We start from the raw sequence: 12,498 nt of genomic DNA, 5'->3' as shown, positions 1-12,498 counted from the left end.
CCGAGGGTAAGAAAGCTTCGTTAGAAAATTACAGAGTATTAAGAACAACGGAAACCAGGAGCAGATAATTAGCTTAACTTAATTGAAGCTTACGAGCAGACACCACACCTTTTTGAAGGCAACTACAGAAAACTCAAAATATTCAACAAGGAGAATGCGTGAAAATGGGTTTTTAATGAAAATTTAGTCCAACGCTTGCCCAGCCACTCTTCTGTCTGATGCCCAGTGGGATGGGCAGTAAAAACCAGGCTTATACAGCTACCGAGCTGCGGATGTGCGCAGGAACAAAGCGAGAGAAACTGATCTGGCTAAACCTCATCTACCAGATTTTTGAATGCACTCCAAACAGTCAGTGGTCCTCCCAAAGCTGCCTTGCTCCTCAACATACAAAGAGGTCAGTCAGCTCCATAGTGACCAACTGACCCCAACAGCTCAAATAAATAGTCATCATGTTCCTTACACCTTTGCATTTAAGCAGAGTAATTACACAAGTATTTATAATAGCCTTATTTGTTCAACCTAAGTGGCTTCTACACCTGCAAATAAAAATAAAATTTATATATTATACAAATTTATTATGAAATAAAATATAAAATTTAATCCTTTCCATTACTAAAGCACAGGCAGAGTCCCTCAACCTGCCACATGCACGGCCATGGAAATGCAGTAAGAATAAATATCCCACTGTAGGCAACCCTGATTGTCCAGGCACTACTTGCAGAGTGCACTGCTAGAATACAGTCAGTCTGTGCATTCTACATGAGAAAACATTAATTGTCCAGTCATAAGAAACTCTGATGTGCACCAGTCTCATTGCTTTAATTGAACTCCTAGTCACATAAACATCAGTATCTTTTAATTCACCATCTGACCTTCTGTTCAACTCATTTACTCTACACCAATGGCTTTGCTATTTAAATTAACAGCACACATTTCAATGAGAAAAATTATGTACACACTACAGAATTTGTACACATTTTTAGAGCATGCTAACAAAAAACAGCTTTTGTCTGACAAGATCTTTAGCACAAAAATAGGACAAATTTCTATTTCTAATTACTGAACTTAGTGTCACGCTGTTAGATTACAGAGCTACTTTTGAATAATCATCATCTTAAATGCAGTGAGTGACTGACAGTAAACACTACCTTATTTCACCGTTCTGCTTCTAATGAAATTTGGAAGAATGTAGCATCCTTAAATTTGTTTCATTTAAGGTCTGGCCGGAACCAGTGCAGAGCAGTAAATGGATTAAACATTGACTAAATATTGATCATATTTTATAGAACAGGCCTGTGTTTATAACAGGGGTTTCCTAATGAGAATAGCTGCAGTGGGCTTCATCACAATGCTAAGTTTCAGGTGCTGACAAAATTCTTTCCCTTTTACAAATTTTTCCATCCTCATTTCTCTCCTCTTCTCTGCAGAAAGCAAAGACAACTGATTTTTGCATTTATGAGGTGCAGAAACAGAGCTTGCACAGTTCTTTTCATCAGATATGCTTACGATTAGCCTACAAAATATCTCTTTCCATGAAAATAGCACAAAGTGACGAAAGGAAAGCTCCTTGCAGTTCAAAAAAATCCAGATTTATTTTGCTTTACATTCCTATATTAGGCTATACAATCCCATACTGCACTATAAACCTCATCCATAATGGAGGAAATTAGGTCTTTAGTGTCATTCACTTAGTCAATGCATGTATAGTAAGAGTTACAACTCACAGAATTGCTACCCATAACCTTTCACTCCCACACTTGGACACAAATTTAAGAAGGTTGTGAGAGAAACATATGTAAGAAATAGGTAAGTGAACCAATGGCTTTAGTCTATCAAAAAAAAAAGTAACTCAAATTTGTGAAAAACAGATGGCATTGATTATTTTAGTTCTCATTTAATTCCAGAGAGACAGGCTACACAGAAGATGCAGTTTGAGGCCATCACTCATAACGGCTTTAGAAGAAAGTCAGATTATTACCTCCTTAAAAACTGTTATCTTCCAAGACACTGAAGTCTCAATTCAAAGCTTACTTAGAGGCTTCTTAATAGATTACCAGCTTGGAAGACTCCAAAGCTTGTAAAGGGTAGAAGAGTAAAGAAGTTGTCATGACAGACCATAATAATTTCATTCATTTGCTCCCCTGAGGTCCCAAAGGCTTCTATTTCCTTAAATGAATCATGAGCAGAAGGGACACAGGAATTCTCAATGCTAAAAACCATGGAGCTACTATTTTTAAGGAACATAAATTCCAGGGAAGCTTTGATTGATAGCAGAAATTAAAATAAGATAATCTCCTTAGAATCTCATCTTCGAAAACAAATACACCAACTGCAGAATATTCTCAAAGCAGCTCTTGAGGCCAAAGACACTGAACTGGTACTTGAGCTAACTGATATTTCTTGAAGTTCTAGTGAAAATTATCTTTTTCCCAATACAAAACTGGCAATTCAATTTTAATTAAAATGTAAGTCAGCTGTAGGTAATCCTTTATGGTACAAATGCTAGGCTTCTATCTTGCAGATATGATCGACTGTATTTAAAATAAGTAATTCATTAAGAATCAGAAAACACTTCCTAAATACAACATACATAACTTCCATATTTCTAGGATCAGAAAACTCTTTTGAAGAGTATTACAAGCTGCTCTAACTCAGAACAACAATTTTCCTTCCTTAAAGACTGTCATACCTCCCCTTCTCTCCCTCTAATAATCAAATGCTATCTAAAAATAAAATAATCCGTCTATTCAAGAAATAAATAATACTGAGATAAAAGAAATTTTATGCAGCTCTCATCTCTCACAGAGTTTCTGGGCTTATAACTCCAGAATTATCCCCTTTATTAAAGTACCCACAGATCTACATCGATGTTAATAGAGGTTTAGACAGACAACATCAGAATATTGCTATTAACCCACAAAGCAAGTTTGCCACTTCAAGATCTTACCCCTAGGAGCTAAGACAAACAATGATTCCCATTTTTGAATGCAGCCTTGAGAATACTGTGATGTCCTTTGGAAGTTCCAAAGGACACATTGCCACTGAACAGCCTCACTTCTATTGTTTCTGTGGGACAGCAGCATCTGTGGTAGGTTACAAACAAACATTCACTGATAGATCAAAAGAGCTAAATCCTTCGAGTTGTGGGAAAAGAAGGGTGTTTTCCTTCCTCTTTAAAAATTTCTTTTCCTTTCTTTTTAAGGGGTCTTACTACGACTATGTGACTCTTCTCCTACTTGATTATTGCAATTCCAACTGGGAATATATATGAGTGATCTAGATTTTTACTTCAATATTTACTTCTCAATTCAGAGATGACTGAGAAAAAGGAGAGACAGTGAGAAATGGATGTCTGCATGCTTTTTTGTGATTATAAAGTAGCATGAGTAAGTTTTAGTTCACCTTTGTTTAAAAAAATGTGCAAGTTCAGGTCTTGTCTCTATGACAACTACAGAACCAGTAGAATCATTCTCTCCCTCTCAAGAGGCTGAAAAACTGAATGTATCAGAAAGGAAGAGATTTTTACTCGACTATTTACAACTGTTTAGTTTTGTTAACACTTACTTAAAGCTAATGCCTAAGGAGCATCTTTGGAGAAAGGATGTCTTGTTTAAGACAAAACTTCTTCTCTTGTTCAATTTAGAGGCAAGAGAAGTTCTAAAGGGACATTTCAACTTTCACTGAAGCTTCAGCAAATAAGATAACCAGACCAAATTTGGTATTTGTAAGATGAAGATAATTTGAAAAGGAAGTAAGCTGTTTATTTAAAAGCCAAGTAAATCCAGCTCCTCTTTTATGCATGCATATTTCCAAAGCTATTGTTTTTCTTGGAAGAAAATAATTATTTTCTTTCTCCAGTCAGAGCAAGATTTTGCCTTTAGAAGTCCTTACCACAACAAAAAGCTTTTATAACTGCAATAAACTACTCTCTCTTTCAAACAGTTAACAACCAAGGAAAAGTTAACTGATTTGTTGAAAGTTATTCGTCCTTCTCCTGCTTTTCCCAATCTAGAATGAAAACCAATGCTATTTCACTCTGTCTAGCACCAAACAAAATTTTAGTAGTAATATAATTGATATAAATTATGAATGAACTATGCAAGTTAGCATGCCCATATCTGGCAGGGTCATATAATTTAGAGCAGACACAATTGCAATCCTGCATGAAGAAACCGGTAGCCTGTAGAAATGTTTGTGACATGTTTTTATATACAGCAATGAAGACATTTCTCTGTCTAAAATATACCACAGAATAGTAAAAATTTCAAGATTTCAAGCTGTATCTCCAACTACAACGGAAGTAGTCTATGCCAGTCTTAATTTTTGTAACAAATTTTGCAAGTCTTGCCTAGGCTCTCCCATTAGAAGATTTTTAATACTAATTACTGCACTTAGCGATTGTATTAGCATAGTTTTAATAAAGTTGACAGCATTTAGTAGTTTGAAATGAAGACTGCAAAGCACCAACTTAAAAAATGCCATTTGTAGAAGGATGGCTACTTCCGATAACAGAACTAGTAGCTTCAAAACTCAGCTAAAACATACTACAAAGCATATTTGCCTTGCAGACCTTCAGAAAGCACACTGAACTAGAGTCGGCGATTTTAAACCCCACCCTGCGAACCACGCTGTGAAACACAGATACTGTCCAAGTCTGTATCAGTAAACTTCACTCTGCAATCTAACTGCAATTCTCCCACCCCTCCCATATACTCACCATATCTGTGCTAATACCGGTTGAGGTAACCCAGATTGAAAAAAAAAGTTTCTAGCTTGATCACCTATAAAATAAATAGGACATCATTTCAGAAAATGCTAAAAATACTTGTAAGAGGAAATCATAAGTAAAAAATATCTAAACCAGAAGCAACAGTAAAATCATAAATACTTAATGATACCCATACATAACAGAGTATGAGATTTAAACTTATTTCGTCACTTGCAAACCTACCAGGTATTTCCAACAAGCACACACTGTTAAAGTCTGCAACACTCAGCACCACGTGAAGGCAAGTGACCATAAACATTTAGGGCAATGGGAAGCTGATGGTTCACAGTCTCCAGTCTGTTTCAATGGCTCTCTTTGCAGGGATCACATGCCTTGTGAGAACAAGAATTTTTTTTCTTCCAGAGAAAGCTGGCATCAATCTAAACTCTTAAATTTTTTTTTGGAAGTACAATGCCAGTCAGCTACCGCAAACTAAATAAAGTGCTCTTTACCCTAATATGAACCTGATAAGCAAATTAAAGAAAGCAATGGTATAATTCAAAGCCATTTTCCAACTGTCAATTAGAAGTAAGGATAGCAAAACAATTACAAAAGGATTAGGCACTTGAAAACGTTGCGGACTGTACAGCAATGTTAAACAGACAATGTAAACAGACTAGAAATAAAACTAAATATTAAAGGTGGTCAATAAAAAACAGTAGTATTTTGTACCACATCTGCCATGCAACAAAAACAACCAAATTGTATACTTGGAGGCATGTACAGCTGTGATGAGACTCTGCTGAAAATCCAATGCTGATTTCACACTCTGGAAATCCTCTTAATGGATCAGACAGTAAGAAAGGTAAAACACTTCTATATCCTTCACTTCAGTTGAGCATCAGAGTTTAGACAGCACTAAAGAAAATTCAACGCAACAAAAACTAACACACAGTAGGCATCCTATTGCCTTTAACACCAAAGCAAATTAGTGGTGTTCTATGAAAATTTAGTAGGATCAGTGCAATTCATTTACTTGCAGTCTTCCTTCCCACAACTTAAATCAATTTTGCCATTCAGATTTTTTAAAGAGGTCAACCACACTGATCACTAGTTTAAACAATCAGTTTCTCAAACAGATTCCAGTTAAATTGATACATCTTTATTTAAACAGACTCTTGCTACTGGCTGAGGGAGTAAAGAGTGAGAAATAGTGGAAGTCTTAAGGCTTTGCAAGCACTGTTCAGCCACAGACAAAATGCTGATGTGTTATCAACAGTGCTTTAGTGACAAACTGAAAACACAGCACCATACAGGATCTTATGAAGAAAATTAACTCCATTTCAGTCAGACTCAGCCCAGTGAGTCAAGTCACTGTGCATATTAAAAGCATCACCTGAATTCTAACTCTACAGTTTGTAAGTATCAGCTGCCTCTACACAGAACTGCTTTATAGAGTCACAGTTATAAATAATTTTATTCCTACTTACAGAAAAATCAAGTGGTATAAACCTGGTATATAGCTGGTAAATATCAGAAAAAGAACAGAAAATATAGGGCTGATGTGGCCATGAATATGAAAAATGGGATATAAAATGAGTAAGATCTGTTCAATTTTTAAATTCTTATGCCCAAATGTCTCCCAGGCAACTCTGCACATATTTAGGCCTGTTAGTTAAGATTACGTTAAATTAAATTAGAAGTGAAAACTATCTCATTACCAGTGATAAATCCAGATATTGGTTTCAGGCTATGGAACTGTTGATCATGTTTAGCTCTCTCCTCCACAGTAATAGCCCAGATATCCAGGTTGCCTAGTTCAAAAGAGACAGAGAAATAAAATTAAGAAACATTATCTGAAGACTACAGTATTTTTATTTCTGAGACTAATTATATCATATCACACTGGTCCAGGTCACACTGGACCTCTGAAAACAAGATACACACAGAAGCCGTTCATCCAAAGTCTGTAGTTGAAAGCTCCATGAATCCTTTAACAGCCAGTTAGGACTTAAGAACTTACCATAACTAAGTGCTACCAAATTAAGATGACTGCTGAGCACTGATTCACTTCTCTAACTCACACGAAAATTAAAGTTACAATCAGGCTACTCAAAGTGCAATCAAACTTACAAATGGGCTACTAAAAACCAGTATCAGCATAGCAGAATATATAACGCAGGAAGTTCATAACACTAGATATTTAGGGGGTGGGAGATCATTTGCCTCTCAGGGCACATACAGCCAAAATGCAAGTTCTTTTAACTGTAAAGGTACCTGAAATAACCAGTTGTGTACTATGTAGGCTTGTGCTATTATAAGAAGAACTCTCCTTATTTGTCTTTGAAAAGTGCGACTCAACCAGACAGTAAACATCTTTCATGGGCAACAGTCGTACAGGAAAGCGTGCTCATCATTCAGAGAATGAGAAATCTGAATGTTACAGAGACCAGATTCTTCACACCACACTCATAAATTGGAGGTAAACATTTAGTTTATGTTGCAATTTACTACCCTTCTACAGTGCCATGCATCTACAACGCCTTCTCCAGTTCTACCTCCATTTTCGTAGCAGTCCCTTTCCTCTCTCTCCTCTTGCAGAAATTTCACTTTGATCCTTCAGATTATTTGTACTCAGAGCAAACACATCTCAACTTCCACTTGAGACCTCCAATGAACTCTCTAACATTGTGTTTCAGGTTTGTCTCAACAATTTCTAGTGAGTAAAAAACATGATTTCAACAGCTGTAGAAGTACATTGCACTGGTACACCTTGTTTTAACTCCTACTGTATAGGAATGTAATGATATGAAGGCCTCTAAGTTACTGGGAATCGCTGTTTTACTGAATTGATATTAAAAGATAAAATGTAGACTTGCAGAAAAATACAAAGGAGATCCAGCATTCACTCTGTCTCAGCACTAAATTCTCAGAGATTAAATTTCGGGTAATAAGGTCCACAAATATTTACAGCAAGTACTTCAAACTGCTTGCAGGCTGAGGCAGAATCTGACTCAGCAGTTATGGAGAACATGAGAATTTCCTGCCTTCTGACTTTCTTCTTTTTAAAATCTGCTTTCATTTGGCAAAATGTACTTTGAGGAGAAAAGGAAATGGACAAGGGGAAGAAAAACATTCCTTTAAACGGTAAATTTCATAAATGAAAGAAAAGCTACATTCTTGGTAAAAAAAAAAATCATCTCCGTTTCAGGTAACCTATGTATTTTTAGAAGCAGGCAAGCTAATAATACCTAATTCAAAGAAAGGACGTTATAAGATTAGTCTAAAAATCCCAGGATTCTAGTGCTTAAGCTCACAGAGGTGCTATAAACACACTTCATAGCTGTGCTCCCTTTGGGGATGAAACAGGGCTCTTCTTTGGATATGAACATCCCAAAACACATCTTTGTATGTGTGTGCTTGTAATTGCTCATGTAAGCAATTATCTCTCCCATCTTCTCATGAACTTCTGACAGGAGGAAAGGAATGGTGTTACGACTTTATGACCAATATGCAGAGTAGATCAACCAGCCTATGCCAACTAGAAGCAGACAAACATCTCCCTGTATTGGGAACATGACTACTCCAGCCTAAGATCCTAAGGCTGGATGTGGTAGCTTACACAAAGAGGAAGAATTTCTTGAATAAGTTGCGCAGAGGAAAAAAACAAAACAATAAACACAACATGAAATCTGCAATGATTTGATAGCTTGCTTTCTCTCAATTTGAGGTATGCATGACTTCAATACCAAAAGAAACCCCAATCCAACAAAAAAAAAATCACCAAACCCCAAAAAACACAACAACAAAAATCCATCCAGTTCTTCTTATCATAGAATCATTTAGTTGGAAAAGACCTTTAAGATCGAGTCCAACCATAACCTGTCCACTACTAAACCTTGTCTCTAAGCACCTCATCTTTCAGATGCCTCCAAGGCTGGTGTTTACTCATGGCATGAGGTAACTAAAAGTGTATTCTATTAAGTATTTTAAAACAAAATTTGTTGACTTCTTCTCTGGTGTCCCTGTAACTAGAATAAATGATTGTCAATATTTACTCTTCCAGATGGAGGTTGGGTTGGTATTGGAACAGCAGATCTCCTTTGTTGGATATGAACATCAAAAGAGCCAATGTTAAACCAAGCAAACTTAGCAGTCTATTCTGTCAGAGAAAAACAAATGGCATCTGGGGCATTGCTTTGTTTCCATCTTTTGTTATCTGAGGAAACAATAATGGGAGGGCATGACGCAGGATCTTACCCAACACCAAGACATCAGTCATGGCTTCAGATCCTGGATCCTAAACCAGAGACTGTGGGGCTTTTCAACATGTTTGGATACAAAGGAAGCAGTCATCAAACAACAAAATTGACTCATACGCAAGCTATTCTTACATGGAGCAGCAAGCCTTCTAACCATCTTTTCTTTTATATAGCTTAGCAATCACCTCATCTGCAAAAGCAAAGCAGTGGGCTGGCTCTCACATATGAAATGGGCATTTTCTTCTCCTCCACAATTTGACAGAAGGTCAAGCAAACCACCTTCTTCCCCAAAATTATAAAAATCCTACTGTGCCCATTTTTCTTTAGTCATCCTTAAAATGAGCAGTGTTCTGGAATGTTAAAGAGTCACCTCAAATCTAAATAGTGGGTGCTGTGCTATTTCCATACCCATTTCCCAAGCTGACTTGATTCTTTAAAAGAGGAAGTGATATTAACAAAAAAAACCCAACTCATTATTGGTATTCACAAGCAGAGGGATACCAGATACTGCACATTCGGAGTGAGGGCTCTCCCAGGCTGGAGACTGCACAAATAATCTATTGTGCAGCTTGTTTGGCGACTACAGGTGACAGAAAGGATTCTTGAAAGGATGATAAATTTCCCCATAAAGATTGGAGTTTTATTTACACCATTTGTTGCCTTTTACAACAATCATAGATTTTTGCTGTCATTCTTCTGAGAGGAGGTATGGTGCTACTAGGTAGACTTGGTTTAAGTGTGAATATCATAGCAAACTTCTCTCACGCCACATTACAAATTAAAGACACTCCAGAAACAACCTTAGCCGCATGCTCATTTCAACTTCCTCATCGTAGAGTAGTCAAATGAGCAAAATTGTTTGAGAAAAAAAAACAGTGGATTCCATCCTTCCTAAAGCCACGTACCAGAGTTAACAGGATCCTGGGCAACATATGCAAGATCAAATGGTTATATATAAAGTTGAAAAAAGAAAGCTGCTATCCATCTGTAATGCAATGAGAACTCCCTGAAGATAGCAGAGGAGAATGCTTTAAAGCCAATTTTTCCATTAAGAATGTATGTACATGTTCAAATATGGGTGCAAAGAATAGCCCTAACTAAACAAAAGGAAATACTTGAGTTTGAACAAGCAGGTTTCATTCACATCGTGATTTCTCCTAGATTTTGAAAATTATGGTGAAATTAAGTTATTCACAACTTATTGTATGACCTGAAAAGATATCCTACATGAAACTGTCCAGTGAGCTTATTTGATCAAAGCTTTTGGCAGTCAGTTTCACACCCAAACTGAGAAACTCTGGCACTAAACAAGATTTAATTCCAGAGGCTGGACTTGAAGATAACTGAGGCAATGAACGACATCTTCCAGTTACATGTTTCTTCTAGCTACCCTATGCGAAGAGATGCTGCTTCTGTTGTGCTTCACGGACTTTCCCAGACTGGCAGAGTTTGCATCCAACCAGTTGTGTTTAACAAGAACTGGGTTTCTTTAACAACACATTCTGAAAAACATGCATTCTTCCTGAAGCCTCCCACTGACACACTAACACTAAATACAAATCTAGTTCCTAGCTATATCCAATCCCAGTAACTACACTTTCATATATATTTATATACATATACATGCACCCACTTTTTTTGTGTGTATGCATATTTATGTATATATATGTATAGGCAAGCATACATATACACACAAATCTGCATCTCCAGAGAAAAGCCCTTAACAGATGCAACATCTAAGTGGAACCAAGCTGGTTACCGGTTCTCAGCATTGAAATTTAGCTTTGTAATCTTTCTTCAGATCGATTGCAAAGATGGGCTCCAAAATGCATTTAATATGAATAGCAAAAAGTAATGTCTCTATTGCACTACCAGGGCCCTCCCTGGATATTTCAAAAAGACTGAAGTTGCTACACCTTTCCCTGTTATAAATGGAGAGCTAAGAAAAAAAAAAACACTGGACCTTTGTCCTAATTTAAACATGGGCTATGGGACAATAAGGAAAAGAAATCTGGAGTGACAGTATCCAAAGGTATCTGCTGTACTTTCTAGCAATGAAAATGTCGAGGAATCCTCAAAGAAAAAGCATATCCACTTCTGAGCCACAACTAGTGCTTATAAAGTGAGAATTTATAACATTTAAACAGCATTTTAGAATTTCCTCTGGAAAAAATATGAAAAAAGCAGGCAGGACTGAGTATGGAAGCTGAAGACAGGTAAATAAAACTGGGTAGCTGCAGAATGAGGCCATGCCCTACTGCCAGTGGCTGAGTGACCTGGGTCTGCCCTACAGTTACAAACTGTAGGACTGTAATGGATCAATGCACAAAAAGGGATACGGCGCAGCTCTTCTGTTTCACTGAGATATGTCTGCAAAATTGTGTGTGTGTTCTCTAATGGATCCGCAAAAACATCACAAATCAGATAAGCTATCATCTCAGAAAGATACACTACCCATAAACACTATCCACACAGAACAAATTCAGAAAGCAACACATTTATGCAGAATTCTTGCATGTAAGAATAAGTTCAGAATATGCTGTAAACAACTTACCCCCAAAAGGTGTTGGAAACTGAGCCATGGTTCTGTCGCTTTTAGCTTCTTAATAGATGCCTGAAAAAGAAAAGAACAAACAACAGATAATGGAACAGTTACAGTACCATCCATTTTCAATGTATTTTTCTGTACCACCACATAATCAATTAGTGCAGCAAAAATAAGGGCAACAAAAAAATTAGGATCACAGAAATACTACCTGCAAGAACTGTTACAAGACAACTGTCTCATTTTTGGCACTACCCTACACATCCATGAGTGCATTTTCATACCAGCAAACAGCTACATTTCAGTTCTGTTTCAAGAGCGTCCTCAAAACCAATCTTCATTTATAACTAATCAGTGATGTAGCAAAGAACAGTTAAGTCAGCCACAACAGGCAAGATCTCAGTGACACTGCTCAAGGCTGCATTTCTTTACCAGGTTGTTAGAGCTCTGCTCCTACTTAAGAGCAAAACTGGCTCCATTTTCAACTGTTGAAAACATAGTCGGCGATCTGGTTTTTATTCCTGACAGAAAAATTCATGAAATCCACTGTCCTGCTTAGAGTTCCTTTGTTTTAAACAAAGTACATCAAAAATGAAACTAGATTTCAAGACTGCTTTACCCTCAAACTGGCCCACAAATTTAATAAGCACATCCAAACTAAAAAAGTGCTAAAGGTGACATTGCAAGGAAAAATACATTCGCTGATAGGCGATACTCGTAAGTTAGCACTGCTTGCTTTTTAAATCAAAGCGATCTACACAGTCTAGAAACTTGATCTTTAAAGAAAAAAGGCAAAACATTTTTCTTACTCCACACAAAGACTGCCATGAAGGGCCTGAGCCAAGGGGACAATAGCTAGCAACAGAGCCACAAAACAATGAGAAAGCAGCCTCTTGTCCTACTAGATTCCACTCAAGTTTTCCAGGCAACAGGAGAAAAGCAAAAGGAAACAGAATCAGAAGGAGAATAATTTATACTGCTTG

At 37.0% G+C, this 12,498-nt stretch overlaps 1 protein-coding gene across 1 annotated transcript in view; it reads right to left on the bottom strand.

Moving 5' to 3' along the window:
• Positions 1–11,586, bottom strand: part of LOC104541174 (intersectin-1-like) — a gene marked incomplete at its 3' end in the record, with an annotated part of 28,125 nt that extends 16,539 nt beyond the window's left edge. The window contains exons 1-3 of the mRNA XM_010185156.1: positions 11,525–11,586; positions 6,430–6,522; positions 4,718–4,781 (exon numbers count right to left, since the gene is read on the bottom strand). Of these exons, the coding sequence (XP_010183458.1) occupies positions 4,718–4,781; positions 6,430–6,522; positions 11,525–11,552 (185 nt within the window). The remainder of the gene's footprint in view (positions 1–4,717; positions 4,782–6,429; positions 6,523–11,524) is intronic.
• Between the last annotated feature and the right edge of the window lie 912 nt (positions 11,587–12,498).

This window comes from Mesitornis unicolor, unplaced genomic scaffold, assembly GCF_000695765.1.
Source record: "Mesitornis unicolor isolate BGI_N332 unplaced genomic scaffold, ASM69576v1 scaffold21075, whole genome shotgun sequence".
Classification (NCBI taxonomy): Eukaryota; Metazoa; Chordata; class Aves; order Mesitornithiformes; family Mesitornithidae; genus Mesitornis; species Mesitornis unicolor.
Note: the sequence above shows the minus strand (reverse complement) of the source record. Positions and strands in the feature narration are given on the sequence as shown.